The following is a 23,251-nucleotide window of genomic DNA, read 5'->3' on the forward strand; positions in this document are numbered from 1 at the left end:
GGCTCCATGGGATTATAGAAATAGTAAATTAAGACTAGTTTTCTTAAGGTGATACGCTCACTGTAAATTTAATGTGAACACCTTTTTTTTCACATTGAAGGCGCAGTATTGAAATTTTGGTTACCTTCTAAAGGCATAAGTAGAGCAGCCACGAGAATTACGTCAGAATGGGCGCTGTGCTTCCAAAGTTGGTCTTTAAGCCCGGCATCCTTTCTTTACCTCCGAAACTATTTGCCAAAAAATTTTAGAAAGTTCCGGTTTCTCTTCATTGCTTCATTTGATTCTACAAAAAAGGTGACGGATAGAAAGAGCGAAAAATTGAATTTTGTGCAAAAACAATAAAATTGAAAATCCAACGAAAAGCTCGGCTTCACTGCAAAACATTTGCGGCAGTTCGGCTTCATTGCACACCTCTTTCGGGATTTTTGTAGTTTTGCCGAAGGTGTTCCCTCGGAAAGTTCACTTTCACACGTTGTTCCGTCAACTGCTGTGAAGAGCCGGTCTGGCAGCTATAGGTTGCATGGGTACGGTACTCTCGACCGAGTGCCGCGCACAGCGCCACACCATAGTCTTCGCACCACGTCCAGTTTTCTTTTCGGGTGCTTTTCGCCACTGACCGCTTGAAGCAGCGACGTGCAGGTACCGCGGAGAGGGATACCCAAAGACGTGGTGCCAAATCGTCGGACCCACTTCTTTTCCTATTTAGGTTACGAGGCTGGACGTTTTCAGCCATTCGAATCTCCTCTACGTTCAGCCCGAAGTCCAGATGCGTCTCCTTACCACCTCTGGATGGAAGACGTTTAGGCGAAGGCGGCTTACCCTCGTCCCTTGTCGGCACGTCGTCGTCCTAGAATCCGTCGATTCCGGAGTGAAGCACAACAGCTCAGCGGCAGATCACTCTCACTGTCAGCAGAGAGATTGATTTCGGCTTCTGAATGGGGAAACATCGGCATACACCTTCGTTTTCCGCCCATTTTCCTGAACCGACTCATCCGCGCGGGAATGGTCCCCATCGCAGGCCGCCACATCCACTTGTCTGTTATTTGAGCGAAAGCTGTATTACTTCATGCATCCCAAGGTCAAGCGCGATGCGCGTTTGACCTTGAGGCCCCGGAGCGCAAACAGACCACGTGACTCGCCAAACAGAGGCGCGCCTGCGCGCGCTCGCCGGCTCCGCCGCTATGATACCACGTGATTTGGAAAGGCTGGCTGGGACAGGCGCAGCTGCCTGCGCTAACCGGCTTCGCCGTTGTGATACCACGTGACAGGAGAGGATGTACCTGTTGCTACGCCGGCGGTTTTTCCTTCAGTTGCGTCATCGATGAGGCGCGCGTCGGACCGAGTGTGTGAACTCTTCGGCGTCGCCGACGAGCCGCGTCCGACCGTCCACTCGATGTAGCTCGCCGAGAAGGTGTACTGCAGGGGACGCGAGCTAAACGAGCCGCTGAAAGCGAGGAGCAGCGAGAAGCTAGACTTGGGGAGCAACGTAAGTATGACCGGGAGGGAAAGGCCAAACGGTTAGCGGCGGAGGCCGCCGCTGCTGTGTCTTGGACGACGGCTGCTTCCGTTAGTGAGACAAGCATCGGAATCTGAGTCTAACCGGCGTGCTATCCTATGCTTAACTAATTGTTACGAAAGCATAGCTAAGCAAAACATGGCAAACACAGCTTTTGTTGTGTGTAATAACTAGGTTTGGAAAAGTTAAACCTAACTATATTTTTAGCGTTCAGATTATTCTCGATCGGATTTACCGGCACATTAGGTTCATTTTTTTTTGCTCTGAATGTTGATGACAGTGCATATTGAAGCACTGGGACAAACGAATCTCGTCATCGCTCCGGGATGGGAGCCTGCGCGAGCGACGACGACGTGCCTAGCTCGTCTTCGGGGTTCGGGGAGGGGGGGGGGGGTACGTACTGTATGGACGAACCCAGCTCGTCATCGGTAGCGAAAGCGTTAAACGAGACGAACTGCGCTTCGAGCTTTCCGTCGGTGTCGACACGTTGTGTGTGCGCAGTGACAAGCAGTGCGCAAGGCAACGCGTTGTTCGTGTTCAGGCTTGTTTTGGGGGGTGTCGCAAACGGATTAGGAACTCGGTAGAGAAACAAGCGCGCTTCTCGCGCGTTTACCAGCCGAGTGGCCGGTGGTGGTTGTCCCCTTTCGTTTTAGAAGCGTTTGCGGGACGGCAGGCTGGAAACGCTGATTGGTCGATGGGATGCGCTTCTCCGTGACGTTTTTTGACTTCGCCCTCGTTCTCAACCGGACGTGGCGTCAGCGCGCCTTTCTCGACCTCTCCCTAGAGCGCCTGGGGAATCGCTAGGTGCACCCGCCGCGCCGCGCGTGCGTGGTGAGCGGGCATGCCGCATTCGTTTCGTGATCCTCGGCGCGCTCGTTTCGAGGCGTGTGCAGCTATGGCGTTCGTGCGTGGTGCGCTCGGCGGCGACAGCCAGCTGAAATTTCTGTGCAGTTTTTGCTTGCGGCTTTCGCCGTTTCTCCAGGAGCACGTGGCTAGTGTCGTGCTCGTATTTAAAGTTTTTGCCGCGGCACTACAAGGATCCGCATCAGGCGCGCTTTGAGGACCGCCGTTTGACAGCTACGCTGACGCGCTTGTCGGGGGTGCGCATTCTCAACCCTGAGGTAAGGACTGAACTACATTGTCGCAAGTTTTCTCGTGCATTGAGGACTCACCAAATTGCGGTGCTTGTAACGAAACTTTTTTTTTTTTTTTGCAGCGTCGTTCCCTGGATATGCTTCTCGGAAGCCGATGTCATTGTTCGCCGCGGACGCTGGGCCTACTGCTCGCCGCCACGCCGCTGTAGGTTGACGTTGAAGAGCTGCTCTAAACGGCCCTTTTCAGGGCCGCTTCATTGCTTCCTGGAAGATTGCGGGCATCAATCTCGCGGCCGTGTTCCCTCTCTTTGTCGAAATCGGCGCCAGACATCAGAACCCGCGCTAGGCCTCGTTGCAGGGTTAAACGAGTGCAGTGTGGCTTTAGAGAAGTTATGACTTGCGCTTAGTCTATCTATATCATTCATTCAGTGCAGTGTGCCTTTGCTTCTTTAGCGACTTCTCACGCCTTGTTGAAATCGGATTTAAAGCTCACGCCACGCCTCGTTGAATGGGTTAACCGAGTGCAGCGCCTAGCTTTTTGTTTTTGTGTTCTAACCTGTAAGCAGTGCACCTTTCTTCGCTACTTACTTTTGTTCTTTTCAGTCGTTTCCTGAATCCGTCGAAAGAGCCAGGCTTGCCGGATGGTTGTTCGCCGTGAATGGAACCACGAGGCGATCGCATCTGCATACACAGCACGACTTTGTTCCCTCGTGTTTTTTTTTACCAAGGATTGCTTCGACAGCTCGTGCAAAACGAGGACTGCGCACGCCGTGTCGTCGCTGCTTAGTGAAGAGGCACAAAACGGATGTCGTCCTTACTAAAGGCCCTTCTCGGGGCCACCTCAGTGTTTCCTGGCAGACCACGCGCTTTCCGCCCTGTGCACATGTTCCCCTCATTTCCAATCATTTGTAAGTTGCATATCAATGAATTAATAAATCAGTCAATGCACTTTATTTACCAGAAAAATCTCGCTGGTCACCCTGGGCTAAAAGCTGTGCACACAGCTTGACAAGGCCCAGGGGACCATTAGATGACAGTTTTGAAGTAGGAAAAACAAGTTGGTACTTTAAAAGAACATGGAAAGTACACCAAACAATATAAGAGATAAACATTACAATCGCGCATTACAGTAAAGAAAAAGAAAACACTTTGACAGCAGACATACAGTATCAATTTACACTATAATACATACAAAAATCACGACATTCAGCATTATGGCACGAAATATAAGAACAGCACATAAAGCAAAAAAGAATGCAAGTTACAACAGTACAGATAGATTAGCTGTTTACATTTGCATATGCATAAAATTAGTCCTCGTCTCCTTGTCAAATCCTGCAGAAGGCTTGAATTTGCAACTGCTAATATCAAAGAAGATTTAGAAGAACTTCAGTTTGGGATACACGGTGCATAGTACTTGAGAAAACAAACAATAGCGCCTACAATGACACACACAGAAGAATAACTATGCAGCACAAGCGCTATCCTGCGCTCTACAGTATGGAACTGTGACTGAAAAATGAACCTTCACGTCAGTGAAATATGAGCCTTTAGGCTGTCTACAAATTGTTATTACAGAAAGAAAGAAATATTAGTGAATGTTGTGTGAGAGGCTTGCATATTACTCTGTTTATTTATTTATTTACCCCTCAAGGCCAGTGGCATTACACAGATGTTAGGGTGGGCTTGTCTAAAATGAAAGTAAAATAATAGAGCCCGGCCCGCACCGCTTAGAGCACAACGGGCTAGTGGCATTACACAGGGGGAATGGTAAATATACTAAAACTGAGAGAAAAATACAGTTGATTACATGAACATTAAACAGCGCCTGAATATACAATGTTAGCTAGTGCTACGCGGAACTGCTCGTAATTTTCAGTGCCGGCAACTTCTGCGGTAAGGTGGTTCCAGTCGCATGAGGTTCGCGGCAGGAATGACTGCGAGCAGCATTTTCTGTTGCATGACATACTTCCAACTTTGTGATCATGATCAATGCGGCGGGATACAGAAATTGTACGGGGGATGAGGTGATCACGAAGAGCGGGTTGATGGTACAGCTTGTGGAACAGGGTGATACGAAACACTTTTCTACGCGATGTCAGTTATGGGAGGCAGATATTAGACTTCATAGCTGTGCGGTTGTAGTTAACAAGGATTAAACGCACAGAGTTATTTTGCACCAGCTCAAGATCATTAATGAAGTCATGAGCAGGGTGCCATACACGTGTTGCATGCTCGAGTTTTTATCGTATTAGTGTTTGATAAAGCAGTAGTTTCAAATTGGAAGGAACGTTAAAGAAGTTGCGACGTAAGTAGCAAAGCATGCGATTAGCATTTTCAATTATGTTCTCGGTATGAAGAGACCAGTTAAGATAATAAGTAATGTGGACGCCGATGCACTTATATGATGAGGCTGATTCCAACGAAATGTTATCGATGTAGTAGTGAGGTGGGACGGAAGTTTTTCTAGATACACGCATGACTTTGCATTTGTTCATATATAGCTGCATTCACCATTCTTCGCACTGAAGTCAGTGGCGGTCTCGTCAAGTAGTCCCCTGCTTTGTACGTTCACCTTGTTAGCGGCTGTCTTATTTCACACAATTCCACGTTCTACACGTTGATAGGTATCGTGTTCCTGCCTTGGTGGTAGTGGTTTATTTTTAAAAAAAAAAAGGAAGCAAAAGAGTGTTGCCGGCTGCGGCAATTGCTATCTAATATCTTAAGCACCCGAGCTGCAGCCGGCGGAAACGACAGGGAAAGGGAGAGGATAGTAAGGAGAAGTATAGAGGGGAGCGACAGCAAGAAAGGACAGGGGAGAGCTTTGTACACTATTTACAAAATACAAAAGTAATCAAGTTCCCGCCACCGTTGTCTTGCCATGCCGCCGGCGCGGCGGCGACGGCGGTGCCATTTACCTGCGGTTGCGGTGGCCAACAACCTCGTCGGCGGGAGGGGGGGGGGGGGGGGGGAGCCACCCATTCATGTCTTTATCCCACCAGGGACACAGCGACGCAAGCGAGGGGACCATCCCTTTCTGGCTTGACAAGGAGCGCCGACCAGCCGCCTTGGGGACTGAGGGCAGAACAAATTAAGCCACTTCCCAGAACTGATAAATGAAGGCCGCTAACCCCACTGGTGAAATGTCCGGGCAGGTGCTTTGACCTTAGTGGTCATGTCGTGGCAATTGTCTCAGACGTCGCCTCGTTTGGCCTGATATCGAAATGAATATTGCTCGCGTAAGCGTTAACATTCAAAGATTGAGTAATGGTATAACGTCTATACCTTTCGCCATTTATTTTTCAATAACAAAGCGCAAAAAAATTTTTGTGCAAATAAAATGAAAAATCGTTGTTTCTATTTTTTCTTTTTTTATATACAGCAGTCTGTCCGCTCCCCCTAAAACCACTCTCTGTGACCGCCACTGACTGAAGTAATGTAAGGTTGTTAGTGTTGGTTATTTCTCTAAAAATGACGCAAACATCAGCGAATAGGTGAATATGAGAATCCATAAGAGAGCGGGGATCATTAATGTTAGATCAGGAACAGTAGCTAGGGTCCAAGAACTGAACCTTGTGGAACTCCGGAAGACACCTCTGTAAAACAGGTGTTATAACCGTAAGCAATAACTAATTGTGAGCGATTAAGTAGACATTCAATCCATTTCAATAAGTTACAGTCAATATTAAGATGTTTTAGTTTGTGAGCCAAAAGGTTGTGACATACATCGTCGAAAGCCTTTGAAAAATTCAGAAATATACAGCCAGTTAGTGATGATAGGTCTAGAATACAGTGCAATGCATGTGTAAACTATATTAACTGTGTTTCGCAAGAGTAAAGTTTTCGAAAACAATGTTGCGCTGACATAAAAAGTTGTTCAATGAAAGGAAGTTAACAAGGTTGGTGAATATTATATGTTTGAACATTTTGGGTCAAGTATTGGTAAGGGATATGGGACGATAATTAATAGGGGATGCTTTGCTGCCGGATTTGTAGACTGTAACCACCTTTCCGATCTTCCACTCAGTAGCAGCGTTGACTGGTCAATGCTGGAAAAGTTTGGTTAGTATAATGGGCGAATAAGCTGCAGTGCTTTTTAAGTAACGCAGTCATAACCCGGAGCGGAATGAACACTGAGTCCATCAATAAGCTTATTCACACCAGTAGGAGCAACAGTTATAGGTGGCATGAAAACATAGTTGAAATGGTGAGTTGTAGGCATATGTATACATCAGATATGGGTGTAAAGTTGTCAGTGATTACGCGGTTAAGAATCGTGACGCGAACGTCGGAAGGGATGAGGTCGCCTAACGGGTCAGATAACGCAAAACTATCGTCGGTGGAAGGATTAATGACCCGCCAGAATTTTTGACATTGGTGGTTACATGTGAGTGGAAGTGCTTTTAGCGCTTTTGAGCGCCTGAACATACATGTTGGAAGCCGCTGAATACGAAGTCCGATCGCTCACTAGTTGGCGAGAACTTTGCGATGCGGTAGAGGCTTTCTTTTTGTTAGATAAATGTTTAATGTGATTATTACACTAGGGAGCTATTGAGTGGGTGGTAGCAGTGCGTTCAGGAGTGTATTGTTCTGTGAGTTGGGTGATTATAGCTGTGAACATGCTCCAGTTGGTTTGAATGCTGCGGACACCAAAGCTATGGGAAAGCATCGATAAAAAAAAATAGTTCATTATTTATCGCCTGAAAATTTGCTCCATTGTAGTCTCGTATTATTATTTTTTTTCTTTTTGTTAGTGTTCGGAGTGGCTAGATTAATGTCATAGTGCATTAGCAAGTGGTCGCTGATGCCTGGCAGGTATGTAATAGGTGAGACTATGTCAGATCGATTTGTCAGGATTAAATCTAGCGTATTAGCCGCGTTGGCTGTTATAGTCCCTTGTGAGCACAAATGCACTAACGAGAATACTGAGCGCACATCTAAAAATTCGCGACTTCGAGACGAGAACGGGGACATTAAAGGGGAGTTGGTATCCCATGTTATCTTCGAAAAAATTAGATCGGCAAATAAAACAATACTGAAATAGATCATGGTGCTTTGTTTTTAAGTGTTTCCATAAAAAAGTATGGCAACAGATAAGGAAAGGCTTAGGTGATCGTGATCGAGGAGGTTAGACTGAATTATAGTGCAACAGCTTGAAACAGGTCTTCACATCATTCATATATACTTTTGCATCTGAGCCTTGTATTTATTGCTGTATTTTGTGTTACAACTTGTATTTAACATTTTTCAATTTTGCTAAACCTGTTCTTTTTTGCATATATTATGTATTCGCCCCTCCTGCTTGGGCCTACTGTAGGCCTGCAGTATGTTCTAAATAAAATAAAAATAAAAAGAACATTGCAGGAGCCCGGACAAAGCAAAATTACACAAATTACGTTTGAATAGAGATTATGGCAGGAAAGTGGATGAAATATAGCTAAAAGAAGAATTGTGAACCGAAGCAAAGTATGTAATGAGCCAGAAATATGCATATCAAAGAAGACACTGCACTGAGAAAATGGACAGCATGAAATAAATGAGCAGCACAAGTGCAGCGTACAGGCCTTTATCAAAGAATTTATTTTTTGTTTATTTACCACGTCCTGGTAGTGTTAGCTCCATAAAGCATTATCAAAATTATTACAATTTTCAGTTTTATTTGCTTAGGAGAACGTTAGAGCATTAAGAACTTGGCTCATAAATGCACCTCAAATATAGCCATAAATCATCGTACTCTTCGTCCTGGGCCACAAGAGCTGGGGCTTCATGAGATAATTATTACGGTGCATTAACGAAAATTTCAACATGCCGTCAGCATGCAAAGATTTTATACTGGCGCTGAAAAAACCGCATTTTTTTAATTTTCGCTGGCAGGAGGGAGTAACTTTCTTGACTGCGCTGCTTTCTTCCTAAGCAAATGAAAGACGTGTATGCCGAGCAAAAACAATTCGAAAATATGTAGCGTAAGATATAACACTAATGCACTGTGAAGCTTGATGCCTTATTGGTCCAGTAGAGTGGAGAGCTGGGCGAGTTAATTGGTTCACGATTGTAGAAAGAAAACCAGCGCAAAAGACGGGGACACAGAACTCGGAACACAGAATACAGGAACACAGAACACAGCGTCGTCCTGTGTTCCTGTTGTGCGTCTCCGTCCTTTGCCCTTGTTTTTTTTTCCTTAATTGGCCATGCACTTGTGGCAATTTAAGTGCACTTCCTGTGAATTTTGCACAAAAGTAGTGTATTTTTGCATTCACCTTTTTTACACGCTGAGTTGTTTTATCTTTTGGTCACTTCAGAAGGGAGGAGTTAGTATAGAAGTAATTTACTTGGAGAATACAAGGAAATATATCTTGCGATGAATTTTCTCATATTTTAATTCTGCCTGATGGGAATGCATTACGCGCCATACGGTGTTACTCACAACCAAACGCCCAAGGCTCTAAGTTGGGCAAAGCATGTATCATATATGTGGAAGTGCGAATATGGCTGTGGTGCGCTGGGCGTCTTGCATGCACAGCAGGAAGTGATTTGTGTCTAGACCATCCAGGAGGGCATGTACAAGGACGGGAAGATAGTACAAACGCTAAAAAAAAAAAAAAAAGCTAGCTGGGGCTAGAAACGCATTTTTCGTTCTAGCAAGTACCAACGTTGGGGCAAAGCAACCAGTTTTGGGCGCCTTGTAAGAAGAAAGGATGGTTCTGGGAAGCGGAGGCAGGGCTGCGTACGGCGCACGCGAGGTCGCGGGGTCACGGAGTAGCGCTGCAGCAGCACATCGGGAAAAGGTTAAATTCTTCCACTCGCCACTCGCAGCGCACCGCAGAGCCGGCAGCCTTCTCTCTTGTCCGCCTACCCGGCAGGTTCCGGCCGGGGAGACGGACAATAGTCGCGGGCGAGAGCGAAGGAGGGGGGGGGGGGCACCACATGAAAAGCATTAGAAGAATGTCACTGGCGCCTCCACTACGGCTCAGCTTGTACTATTCTGGCGCAGTGCTGCGTTTCGCCGTAATCGCTTGTCAGCAAAGTGAACACAGCACCGTGCCTTCCCGTGAATAGTACAAGCAGGGACGTCGCGGCCACATCGGCATTCGCAGTATAGCGCCGCCCTGTCGCTTATTTGCTCGCTTATCCTCTAACAAGTCAAAAAGTCTTCCTGTTGTGGCACGCCATCCATGGCTTACGACACCACGTCTGTCATTCCCCTTCATACTTCAAGCGTTTCTCTTGCTATGGAAGTATTAGCCGTTGCGGCCACCAATTCAAGCAGCGAGAAAAATTTCAGCGCCGCAGGATTCGTAATGAAAGAGCACCGCTCTTGTTTCGATCAAGCCATCATCAATGAACAACTTGCATATTTAGAGTGATAAATCTATACCTTTATGCGTTGTGTCTTGTGTATAATCCCAAACTGTGATCTGGAATGCGAGGTCAAAATTTGAATGTCATTGAAATAAACTCATTTTCCTGAAATTCTCTTTTTGTGTCGTCGCCGCTTTGCAGGTCGGGCCGAGCACGAGCGTGCTCAGGGTCCTTCAGTGTCGGGCCGGGCTTCTTGTCGGTAGGTTAAGTCCCGGGCCGGGCGCGGGTTCGAAATTGCGACCCGTGCACAGCTCTATTCAGAAACCTAATCACATTTCCTTTTGTGAAAAAAGAGCTATGTGCAGAGTTTAAATGGTGCAAGTATGAAGCTACAATGAAGTCAATTACCAAACACATCGAAACATCAGTTGTGATGCCTGAAAAAAGATGTACTGCAACATATAAATACTCAAGTCTCGATAAGCAGGAATACTGAAGGGGAATAAAAACAGTTTTCTTTTGTTCGGGCTCACGCACCTGCTACAAACATATTCTTTATACATAGCAATAAAACTTGAAATAACTGTTTAAGAAGCCTTTTGGTCAAAGTATAGCTAAGTATGACTGAAAGGAGTCCGCAAGAAATGCACGGAAGCAGGCATGCAGTGTGACAGCGCAGCGCGACAGGTGCGCTTTTTAATCTCGCGCGCGCACTGAAGAACATGGGTTTATGGTTTATTGGGGTTTTAACGTCGCAAAACGAGTCAGGCTATGAGGGACGCCGTAGTGAAAGGGGTTCGGAAATTTCGACCACCTGGGGTTCTTTAACGTGCACTGACATCGCACAGTACACGGGCCTCTAGAATTTAGCCTCCATCGAAATTCGACCACCCCGACCGGGATCGAACCCGCGTCTTTCGGATCAGCGGCCGAGCGCCATAGCCACTGAGCCACCGCGGCGGGTCGGAAGACATGACGGGGACACGCCGAGGAGGCAACGCTGCAGTGCACGCTGCCTCCTCGCCTCTCGGCTCCTCGCGAGCAGCCCCGTCCGCTGACGAGCGGTGGCGGGGGAAAATCTAGGGAAAACATGCCTGTCCCCAACCGGACATGACGTCATTAAATATCACGTGACATATGACGTCACGCGTATGACGTCATATTTTTTTGACCAATCAGCGTTTCCAGCCTGCCGTCCCGCAAACGCTTGTTTCGTTTTGCCGGCATGCGCCCTATGGCGGCAGGCTTCCCAGCATCCCTCTCGGTTTCTCGCGCAGTCGGAGCTCGGATTTCCGTCACCGTGCATGCCGTGTGCGCTGGTCGTCGTGGCCGGCTCGTCCCTCGGGCGCATCCTTGTTTGCGCCTCCTGCCGCGAGCTATCAGCGGCACAAGGTCGCCCGGGAGCCGACTCGCTGGCGTATTTGCTTTGGGGGGGGGGGGGGGGGGGGGGGGGGGGGGGCAGGTCGTCGTCCCACGCGGACGCGGCCCGCTTCCTTCGGGGGGTCGCCAAGGTCCCGCGTTGGCGGCGCCCCGTTTGATGTGTTGCCGCCGGTTGACCCTCCTCCGCCTCTCTCTGGTGTATCTGCGCGTGTTGTGTGTGCCTCTGTCTCGTATATCTGCGCTGAGATCGGCCGTGTCTCGCGCCCCCGCAGTGCGCGCGCGCCTTCATTTGCGCTCCTCCGGACACGCAGTCCAATTTCGTTCGATTTCTCCCGCCCCGTAATGAGCATTGCTTCGATCGAAATAAATGACGCAAGAGGAACTGTGGCGTCCGGGTGCATGTAGCATTTTGGGGGTTTGCGGCAGCTTTCTTTGCTTTCTTTTATCTCTGCGTATCCTCTCCCCCCCCCCCCCACCCTTTTCTGTCTTGGGAAAAAAAAATGTCACGGTTGTCGTCATCTGGAAATGACGTCATTAATACCGATGTCGCGCGACCCACTAATTTCATTGAACCCTCAAGCACCGTTTCACCCATGGTGCGACTAGAGCGAATGAGGTCGGCACGCCACTAATGTCGCTGCGCGATTTTTTATTGCGTAAGCAATACTGCGCCAGGTTTTGAGCCGTCGCGTAGCTCCCGGCGGTGGCCGCGGTTCACCTTTAGCCGCAGCGAGGCCAAAGAGGTGGAGCGCCGTTGCCATAGCAACTGTTTCAGCCGCGCTCCACCAGGCTCAACGCTGCTTACGCGACTTGCCCAGTTTAACCAGAGCTAAACCTCACCTAATTTTTTCTGGGTGCTTTCACATGCACAACGCACGCCTGGCAAATTCGGTCCGGGCGACAAGCAGGCTCGCTGCGCTCTCCTCGCGTTTGACGATCCGCTGTTTCCGCCGGCAACTGCCAAGCGAACCGCACGCGGCGTGACGTCACGGCGCTCCCCACTGGTCAGCCGCGGAGCGATATCACGCTGAACAGAAATTTGAATTTCTTTTTTCGAGTTGAATTCCTGCCGGACAGAAATTTCAGCCCGGGAATTCAGCACTGCACGTCCCCATGAGCCACTTACACAGCATGACCGCATAAACAGTTGATGACGTGTCACCTTACGTGAGGGCCTTTCCGACCTCTTCGAGTTGGTGGGGGTGACGACGGCGCGTGCCTCTGCTCAGCGCGTGTCGGTGCCCCGTGCAAGCGGATCCTATTTCTTCGCCTTCGTTTTGCATCTCGCTGTTTGTCCCGTTGTTGCCCCCTCCCCCCCCCCCCCCTTCCTTCTGCGGTTGATCGCGTTTCTCCGGCTTCAGTGCTGCCTCGTTCACGCGAGGGAGCGACGTTGCAACCGGAGCGCCGGTGGGATGGTGCGAGAGGAGCACGTGACAACTCCTCCCTCCGCTTCGATGATTGCACCTGCATGAGCAGTTCAGCGAGAATCTCTGGAGGATGACGTCCACCTCGACACCTTCCCGCTTTTATTTCATAAACTATTTAAAACAAATATTAGTTAAAGCAAATTTGGCGAGAGCCGTTGTGTCCATTTCTATGTCTCCACGACGGCATCTATCCAATTTTCCCCTCTTTCCTTCTTCTTTATCTTGTTCTCTGTTGGCCGCTTGAGTCGGTGCCAGAAAGTACAGCAGGCTTCATTTGCACCAGAGGTCGGGGCGCGCTCCCAGTAACGGCTATCCGTTGTGGGATCGGCTCACGCTGACTGTTTCACCTTTCTTAATTTGTTAAGCTGGCTTCCTCACATCACACTTTGTCCTAACCATGGCTTCACTGGCCTTCACTGAGGTATAGGGGTGGTGCCGAATACCTCACTTGTCTGTAAGGTGCGTGCGTGCGTGCGTGTGTGTGCGTGTGTGTGTGTGTGTGTACACACACACACACCGGCGGGACCGGCTTTCGTCGGTCCGTTCTTTGTTTGTTTTTCCGACGAAGGCCGGTCCCGCGGCCGAAACGTCAATAAATTGTTCCGAGCTACAAACGTCTTCATATATTTTTTGCGTATATTTCTAACCGAGCCCAAGCAAGGTTTCTGAATATATATATACACACACAAGCAGGAGCGAGGAACACTGGAACGAAGGAGGAGCGGACAGTTCTTCGGCGCAGCACCGTACTGTCCCCCTTCGGACGTTTCCCCGGTTAGTGGTGCGCGCATATATATTTTTTCCTCGTTCGCGGGGCGTGTGCTGGTTTTGGGCGCGCGGTTAATGACCCATTCGCTTTCCTCCTCCGTCGCTCCGCGCTTGATTACGGGCCCGCGTGTAGTGCTTGTGTGCGTGGGGCGCGGAAGAAGACGGCACCTCGTCCTGGGTGCCTCTTCGCCCACGGGGCTGCTCCGTGGGACGAATATTAGGCGGCGCACCCGGCCCTCTCTTTTTGGGCAAATTCATTTAGACTACATGGACTGCCTATTGAAATTTTGTTTGACTGTGGTTTGGCCCATGCGGACGCCCAGAAAAACGTGCTCGCCAGCAACGGCGAAAGCGCGCTGCGCACGAATCCGTTTGAATGAATAGAAATAGACACCTTCCTTCTGTATATAACGATTGATGTAGTCGGGTGCAACTCAAGAGCGAAGCTGCGGGTCCCCTCAAAGGAGGCCTTCCAGCCAGTGGCGTCTACCGCTTTTCATTACGATTTCATTCCGCTTTTCATTTTTATTCCGATTAAGCCGTGCTGATTCGTCTGCCAGCCCGTGCGATTTCGCCGCCGCGGTGGCTCGGCGGTTAGGGCGCTCGGCTCCTGACTCGAGAGACGCGGGTTCGATCCCGGCCGCGGCGGTCGAATTTCGGTGGAGGCGGTATTCTAGAGGTCCGTGTACTGTGCGTTAAGGGCCGATTCACACGACGGTCCGTTCGCCCGCGGCCCGCGCACTACGTGTTCATGCGTCACCGCATTGAGAGGCGCGCTGACCAGGCCGCGCGCCTCAATGTGCTCACGCATGAACACGTGATGCACGGGCCGCGGGCGAACGGACCGTCGTGTGAATCGACTTTAAAGGGCCACTGCCCAGGGTCCGGACATTTTTGAAAAAACAAGCCCACTGCATAGATGAGCATCGAAGATAACCTCTGCAAAATACTAGAGCCATGCGCGCCCCGAAAAGCTGCGAAAATTCAAATCAAAGCCCGTTCGTTCTTTCCTTCCTTCAAAAACGGGCCCGGCCCACTACTCTGCACCCCGCTGACGTCAAGGGGGGCTACTTTCGCTAAAGGCACTCCATTGGTGCATCGTTCTGACTGACGGGAGAAGGTTGGGCGTAGCCTTGGCGTCGTCTGCACAAGGCTTTCCGCAGCGCCTTCTGTTCTGGCTCATGCCTACAAACCCGCATGAAGGAACAAAAAAAAAAAAAAAACTGCGGAGGGAGCGTGCGGTGACAGCCTTGAACCCTAGCCATAAAAAGTAAAAAAATAGTAAAACTGAGGGAGTTCGTTCGCCCCCCCCCCCCCCCCCCCTCCACCCCCCCCCCGCCGTGATCACGTCACGAGACGCTCTGCGTGCGCGCTCCCTTCTCAGTTTCTTTTCTCTATGCGAGCCCCCCAAAACAAGGTTTTAATTGGTAGTGCAGCAGAGCCTTTCCCTCGCTCGCCCACTTCACCGCTCCGCACACACACCGCTTATCTTTCGTGCATCTTGCGTACGCCTTGACTCCAATGAATGACATATGCTTTGGAGCGGAGAAAAGACACAAACACACAGAACACAAACACGCATGGAGAAAAGCAAACGGGCGGTTGCCGGGTCCGCGCTTCGCCGTGTGTTTCGAACACAACCGACTTCCGCCCCTCCGCTCGTGAAACGGTGGGGAGGCCTAAAAGAAAATGAAAAGGTGGCTCGTTAACTGGGAATGACAAACAGATGTATGAAAGGATGCGCTCCGCTAACAAGTCTAGGTGGTCGAGCCGATCGCGCCTCTCGATCGTTCAGTGTGCGGAGAAAATGCAAAAACCAAGAAAAGAATTCTATTGAAGGCGGGGCCATGACGTCGCCCTGTGACGCACTCCACAGACACCACGCCTCCGGCTTACACCGGAGAACGAAGGGGTGATTTGCCTTGCCGAGCCTACTCGACGAGGAGCGGGAGAGAAGAATTTCGAGGAGGGAATGGAAGGAGAGGAGGCTCGCTCAAAGAGAGGTAGAGAGTGTCTGCTGCGCTGGGGTGGGCACAGGCCCTTTAAAGATCCCCAGGTGGTCGAAATTTCCGGAGCCCTCCACTACGGCGTCTCTCATAGCCTCAGTCGCTTTGGGATGTTAAACCGCATAAACTATAAACTGAACCAAAAACTCCTGCGATTTCATGATAGCACGCTCATGAGAATCGTCCGACGCCATTGACTGGAGGGGGGTCCTTTGACGGGGGGTAAGCCGCTTCTATCTTGAGTTGTATATCGGACTATGCGAAGAGACCTGCGGTTGCGGGAGTTCAGATGTGTTCGCCAGCATCAGTGCAGCAGGGTGCCCGAGTGGTTCGCGACGCGAAAGCTGCGATCGCTTTAAGGTGGCGCCTTTGCAGCTGTGCGTTGCAGGGAATCCCCCCTTTCGTTGCTCCTAAGATTATTGACCGTTCGGAGGATTGTGGATTTCAAGAGAACGCAAACACAGCGGGGGGCTTCTGAGAGCATGGGCAGTGGGACATATACAAGGACAGTGGGTCCGTGACTGGCGCAGGACTGGGCCATAACTCCAGGTCAAGTGGGAGACCTTTGTCCTGCGCTGGACGTATGGTTGGGCCGATGTTGACGATGACGCTGATCGAGTTCCACCTTCGGATGGCACCTAACGGTGCAGCTGCTTGTCTCTCACGTGTTGGTGCTTCGCAACGGCAGCACGAACGCGCCGCGTCGCGAATCCCTTCCGCGTTGACACACGCGGGGCCCGGACGCCCTCGACTGCGGCCCACGCACGTTGGACCAGCGCGGAGATAGCGACGTTGACTCTTTTTCTTCTTTTCCCCCCGTGCCAGCCTCTCGACGCAACGCGATAAGGCGCGAGAGCGCGCGCATCTGTCGCCCCCATCCCCCCTGCAAGAGCGCGTGGATGCCGTTGGTTGGAACTCTTTTGGAGGTTCGAGCTTTCTTCCACCCTCCTTTTTTGCCGTCCGACTCATTTGGGGCCTTGCCCTCCGGGTCCCGGGCTTGCGCGATTCTCTGGATACCCACCTGGGCGCATGGGTCCGCCTCACTTCCTCGTCCTTTATCGGCAGCTGGCTCGCGCCGTTTCATTGCCCGTCGTTGCCCTGTGCCCTGGGTGGTTTCCGATGCGAACACTCCTACTCGAGTGGCTACTTGTTTCCCGTGGGCGCCTCTAAAGATGAGAAGAGAAGGGGGGGGGGGGGGGGGGGGGTAGCCTGTGCTCACTCGAACTGCTTGCCGTCCACTCGTGCTCCGGGCGTAGCTGGAGTGCTGGGTATACACTCGAGGATCGGACAGCCTGTCGGGGTTCTCCATGTGACACACACGGATGGCGACATTTGACGAGCCGATGATACGAGGCACCCCCCCCCCCCCCCTCCTGGCCCCCTTTTCTTTTTGCTACTGCTTTCACTGGCCGGGCCGCGCGGGTTCTTTCCTAACTGGCGTTTCTTTTTTTTTTCTTTTTGGCGTGGAAACCCGCGCAACATCTGGGCCGTTCTTTGGGAAAATAGCAGACGCCGCCAGCTCGGCGGAGTGCGCGTGATACAGAGGGGAAGCCGCGCGATGATGCTGTCCTTTACACAGTTTAGGATTAGTTTCTTATCGCTGTCTATAGCTCATGTCGTGTGGACACTGAAAGCACTCAAGAACTAACAAAGATGTCCTGCAATGCCCTGGAAGTCAAGTTTGTCGGAAAATGCCGTCAGCTTCAGTCGTGGCTGAGAAGGAAGCATGACTTGACAAAGCAAACACCGAGCGGAGTCGGGGCTATGAACTTCGGGAAGTCCTTCAAGCTGGAGTGAATTGATAATAAAAGCGGGGCAATTACTCGTTAGCGAACCACCCAAGCGCAGCCATACGGCTGCTAAACAGCTTTTGTATTGTAGTTTTTTTAGCTTTTTCTGTATAGCCATGCATATCGCTGCGGTCAGGCCGGTGCAGATAAGCGATTCCTTCATTTATTTGTATTGCTGAGTGAAGCAGCACCAAGCTTGCGCATTCATACGAGCACAGTTGTTATTGTTTGCGAGGTTATGCCATGCAGAGGAGGCACCACTTAGTGCCAGATATGCGCCGTGCTCTCGGTCCTCTACCTGTGTTTTTCTCGTTTGGGTTAACACAAGGCGCATTCGCGCTTTTCTCTGTGTGCAACCAGAGCGGACTGATTCGCGAAAGCTTTCCTTCCTTCAGCCCTGTCTGCCCTGTACATTAGCGAGAGCGGTTGTAAGCCGCGAGAACGTAAAGAAATCGGTGGTTGGATTCAGTCAATCTCGTTTGCTGGCATGCTTACTACCGCTCTCGTTGTCCGGTCTGGCTTTTGCTGTCTGCGACCGGCTCTTCTATTTCGCTCGTGGCCGTCAGTGTACAAATTAAAATGTTTTATTTTTTTTTTAATCGGACTTTGAAGTGTTGTTATACAACTCAGACAAAATAATTTCTCAAGAACACCCTCCTATAGACGCCTCGTCCCTGTAGCACCAGTTATGGTCCGTGTGCAGCTTCCGATAGCTTTGAAGCGCATTCGGGGAACGATTTAGAAGTGGCACGGACGTATGTTTTGTTCCTTCGTTCGCCTTTTATGTTACTGTGCCTTTCGAACAGCGCAGCATTTAGTGCTACGCATTCACCGTACAGCCACTGGATATCTGCCCCCGCAACCGTTGTCCCTCCTTGCACAGTCCTCCAGCTTCACCTCGCAGCATTCGAGCCGTGCGTTGAGCCTGCAGTGCTGTTTTTCCTGCATTACGATAGTGCCTGCAGTGAAGCGCGCCTTCTCATTGCATAGCGCCTAGGGGAAATAATACTACTAATAATCAAGCTATAGTTTCGTATAATTTGTTTCTGATCTCCTTGGTGACAGGTGTCAGTCCTGCTGCAGTTCTTCACATTTATTTGTCGCTAATGGTTCGAGTACCTGTTGACTGTTGCAGTTATCGTAGAACTCGTGGTCGTCCTCGTAGCGTAACGGCTCAGCACCATCTGATTAAACCTTACCAGGCATGGTCGCCGCGTTTAAACATCGGCTCATCAATTTTTCGTTCTCGGATGGGGACGGGGAACGCGGCAGCAACTCTCCATCAGCTTGCGCGGGTCTCGGAGGCCGCGGAGCGCCCCTTGTAGTTCGCCTCTCCGCCGCGCGAGGGCCGCCGCCGGCCTGCGCTCGCCGTCGTCTGCTCGCCCCGCGGCGCATCACCTGAGCGAGGGGGGTGACGTCAGAATTGTTCGTCTGCTGCCGCTGTGGCGGTCGTCGTCTGCTCCAGCGCACAGTCCCGTAGCAGCCGTGTGCTGCGTCTTGCGTGTCCCCCTTCCGTTCCCGCTGGATTTGTCGCCCCCTCCCTGCGTTTTATGCGTGCACAGTCGCCGCCGTGTGTGTGAATGTGCCCGTCCTCCCTCGGTGTTCTCCGCTGTGGTGATCGCGTCGTCGTCGACATGCCGCCGCACCTGCTGCTGGGCGCGCGGGGCAGATAGGTGTCGGAGGAGCACCACCGCTGCCCTCGCGACCGCATGATGCTGCTGTCGTCGGTGGTGCGCGCCGGCCCCCTCCGATCCCCCTCTGCCGTCAAGTGCCTCGCGCTACTGCCTCGACTACGCTGGCGGTCGGCGCGTCGTGCCCCAACCGCGACTGCTGCTACCTCGACCGCGGCTACGTAGACAGCGCCGCGGGCCGGCATGTAGGCGCCAAGACGCAGCGGATTTTTCGTCGCCTCATGTGCGCGGTGGCCCGGGCCAAGTACCGCGGGATGTTCATGCTCAACTTTGTCTGGTGAGTGATCGCTGACGATTCTACTTCTATAGTTTTTCTTTTCTTTCTCCGTCTCACTCTATCCACGCGCCGGTGTGTGGCACCTGCGCGTTGCGCGTGGCCGACTCGCGCCAGTGTGAATGCCCTGCTCTTTCAGCGCCCTCCGCGTCAGCTGCAGCTTACGCGCGCGCATGTCGCGGCTTCTGCGAAGCCCCGTCGCAGTTGCTCTTGTCCTCCGGCCGCCTTCGTCAGCTTGCGATCCCAGATGCTGCCTGTTGCGCCGCACGGTCGTTTGCAGCTCGGCAGCGCTGCTTCGCGTTTCACAAAGCAGGTGCCTGACTCTTCGCGGCAGTGGTAGTTACGTTACGGTAGTTATGTTTAAATCAATTATCTTTCAGTAATTACGCCATTAATTTCTCATTATTCAACACCACAAGTTAAAAAGAAAGACAAACGTTCCGTTACGCTTTCCTTGGTTTCCGTAACTGTTGGCCTCTTTCATATGTTAGTTATAATAGTTAGGCGTGCCGCACCTAGTGTCCAGTTGTTCTACTTTCGAATAGCGTCCACGTTTTACGTCAGTTTCGGCGTCGGCAAGTCCTTCGACCTGCGCAGTTTGTTCTTTTCCCGCGTTTTAACTAACGTACGTACAGTAGGCGTGTACACGTCTCGTTTCTTGGGGTCGTCAATGTGGTCGCCAGAAAGTTCGACGTTAGACGGGTGAAGCGTTTCCGGCCGCGAGCTTCGTGGGGCGTCCGTATTATGCACCGTTTCAAACCCTCTTCACGTCTTTCTAGCCCCGTCCTCATCGAGGGCAGTAGCCATCGCGCTGTGTTTCTACGCCTTCGGGGGGGTCAGTGCGGTGGCGGCGTCGTTGTCGTCAAACTTCTTCGCCGCACGATTTTCGCCGCACCCTCCCGCGTCGTCGTCGGCCGGTGTAAACACGCTCGACCGTTCGTCCTCGGCGCCTGCGGGCACTCATCAAGGACGTGGGCATGTCTCACGTCATCGAACGGTCTGCACCTCCTCCTAGTAGGCCAACTGGCGCATCGACGGCGTCGTTGCTAGGAGACCTGACCCCGTTCCTCGTATAGTGTCTGTTTTGCACCGCCGCCGTCCGTTTCAGTCCGGCTACCCGCTTTTAATGGGGTGCGCCAGCTGCGGAGCGAGACTTGCTTGCCGCTGCGTCGTGACGGCGACGCGGGGGCCAGTCTTGTGCAACTCGGGGAGGCCGAGACGCTTCCAGAAGCTGTAATGGAGGGGGGAGGCATTTTCTTTCTTTTTCTTTCTGACTCTCGGCAGCCGTATAAAGCGGCTGCTTCCGTAGTCATTGCCCAGTGTATTCTGTTTAATTTCAATAGTTAACGATAATTGTGTGGCATCTTTTTTTTGTTTTTGTTCGGATTCGCTTGACTCTTATACGGCTTTATGAAGCGCAGTGCAGCACTCGGTTGGGACTTGCAGATTTAATTGCAGCGAATTTCAGTTCTATACTGCAGTACGTTTCTCTTTGCTGAGCAGAGCATGTTTCTTTGTTGTTGTTGTTGTTTTTTTGGACGGGCTCAGATATAGATTCAGATTTATTTCAACTACACTTGGTTGCCGAGGAGGCGAACAAAAAGGCAAACAAAAGCTGCCTGACGAAGCGTCCGCCCCCTTTACACTCTACCACTGAGCAGTGGGCAGGTTTAACCAAAGAAAACAGACCATATCGCCAAAGATACATTGCATATAACATCATACGCGAAAACAACAAAAAAAAAGAAAAAACAAGAAAAACAGCACATATTCACTTAAGGCACACAGTTAAGAAATGCTGCAAAAAGTAGATTCGCGATTTAACATTTTTACACAACATTGCTCATAAAATACAAATATCGGTGTCACTGAACATAACAAAAGGCATGAAGAGCTTAACTAAGCCGGCCAAAGTAAGGTTTTCTTTTCTAATAAAACATGGATTTTTTTTTTTATAGCGCAGATATGTGCAGGAATAGCAAGCCATTGCTATGTCACAAAAAGAAATGGGTTAGCTTTTTGCTAAATGCTTTCATGGAACGACTGTCGTGAATGGTTTCTATAATACCCGGGTACTTATTTAGAAAACCAGCTATTCGATATTTTACCGTTTGTGTACTGTAGTTCGTACGCACTAGTTCTTTTCTACAGGTCATATGCCAGTATCTTCACTTCAAAAGCGAATGAGTGACTGGAAGCATATACTGACCTGCTAGTGAAGTTCGCGGCTCTAAGCATTGTTTGCCGCGTCCGGATACGCCGGGTTCCCATGTCTACAGCGGCGCGCGTTGACAGCTTGAGACGCGGTCAACAGGATATTGACACGCTAGCTGCAGGCATGAAGATATGTTTGTAAGTGACTGTACTGGACAGATGGGCCTTGAGGTGACTTTCCTCGAACCAGGGTCGACCGGAGGCTGAAATAGCCTGCACCGCGGGAAAGTGCGAATGTTCGCGAAGCGCGCGGGAGGAAAGGAGAATCCTCCGAAATCGTGATGGTGGAAAGTGTACAGAGGGCAAAACGCATGTCTAGAACACGCACTGAGCGTGTTCCGGGCGTAACACGCGATAACTAGCCATAAGATTTGGTTAAAAATGGTCTCGATGTACACATGTGCTGTTGTTAAACTCATAGAATTTCATCGTCATTTTTTACTTTCTTGGTCGCAGCGGCTTTGGGAGCTCCGGAACACACAGTTTGGTTGTTCTAGGCATGCGTTTTGTCCTCTGTACATATTTTGCACAGTATTTGTCGAAAGTAGTTATCTTCTTTCCCCAATCATTGATTGGTGATGTTTTCCTTTCCCCAATAAGTTATTGGGTAGATGTTTGTGGAGTTACCTGATTGGTTGCTGTCTCCAATGGGGGCGGGGACAGCGGTTTCGGCCGGACCGATGGCTGGTTTCGTCACGTAGAACCACGAGTCAGTCGAAGAAGTTTTCTCCTTGCTTGCATCTTCCTTTGTGTTTTTAATTGTTCATAAAGAGTTAACCTCTCCAGAAGTGTCCTCTAGCATCGTGATTGAGCAATATCGAATCTGCAAGACGTCAAGCATCCTTCAGTAATCATCATCAACGCAATTTCCCTCTGCGATATCGGAGGGAAACTCAACTCTGCTCTCGCCGTGGTGCCTTTCCGGCGACGTTCTTTTCGTGCGAGACACGCTGCAGATTTGCTTTGCGATGTGCGTGCATTAGTTCACTTCCGAGAAAAAGTCAGGACATACAAGTGTGTCTGTAGCTCTCATCCGATGTGCACGGCATCATCGCCCGAGAATTCGGGGTGTCACCGACGGTAGCGGAAAGCAAGAAACGCTCCGCGTTCAAAAATGGACGCCTTCTCGTTTAGCCTCGGCGCTTTTGCGGGTGCGCGCGTATTTTGTATGCACCGCGGGTAGCGTACGTACGCGTGATGACTCATTGGCGCGCGCACCTCGGCGCTATCGAACGCGCGCGTCTTCCTGCGCTATGCCGCGTTGCACATGGCGAATCAATGCGCCGAGCCTGGCGTCGGGACTGAAGAAATTCCCTCTGTACGAAAACAAGTCTGAAAAATACCTGGCTTGTGAGATATAATCTAAAACGCCTTTCGTCACACTACTTTCCCTGGAAAGTACGAAAACAGTTGCGCCGACCGAGTAAGTAAGGATTGGCGAAAGACTAACAACTTATAGTGACCAAATACTTAACGAAGCGAGTACTTCGACTGGCGGCAAACCACCGTTTTAACTATCACGCCTGACGATGCGCCTGCAGCGCTCGTGAAGTGTGTATTCGCAAGGCGGGCGGTTGTGATAGTATATGCACTGACAGCTGGCGAATATTGCGGTTAATTGTGGTTCCCGCTCGCCACTACATTGCCAGGTGTCTTTCAGCAGTTGTGTAGTACGTGGGGCCAGGCTGTTGTTGTGACAGAGCGGTTTCGAGTTCGTCGCCCGCGCAAGAGAAAGAAAAAAAAAGCTGACATGACGCGCGACTCGGGTGTCGCAACAACAGGTTACTCTTTT

At 50.7% G+C, this 23,251-nt stretch overlaps 1 protein-coding gene across 2 annotated transcripts in view; it reads left to right on the plus strand.

Annotated features, from left to right (window-relative positions):
* Nucleotides 1–23,251, plus strand: part of LOC149370605 (MOB kinase activator-like 2) — a 125,655-nt gene that overhangs the window by 18,849 nt on the left and 83,555 nt on the right. Inside the window, exon 1 of one of the 2 annotated variants that reach the window (XM_089562386.1) lies at nt 18,345–19,248. The exons of the other annotated variant lie outside the window; for it this stretch is intronic. Within the exon in view, the coding sequence (XP_089418512.1) occupies nt 19,193–19,248 (56 nt within the window). The 5' untranslated portion in view covers nt 18,345–19,192. Of the gene's footprint in view, nt 1–18,344; nt 19,249–23,251 lie in introns of those variants that run through there. 2 annotated transcript variants of the gene reach the window in all.

This window comes from Amblyomma mixtum, chromosome 1 (assembly GCF_055824585.1).
Source record: "Amblyomma mixtum isolate Tamu chromosome 1, ASM5582458v1, whole genome shotgun sequence".
NCBI lineage: Eukaryota > Metazoa > Arthropoda > Arachnida > Ixodida > Ixodidae > Amblyomma > Amblyomma mixtum.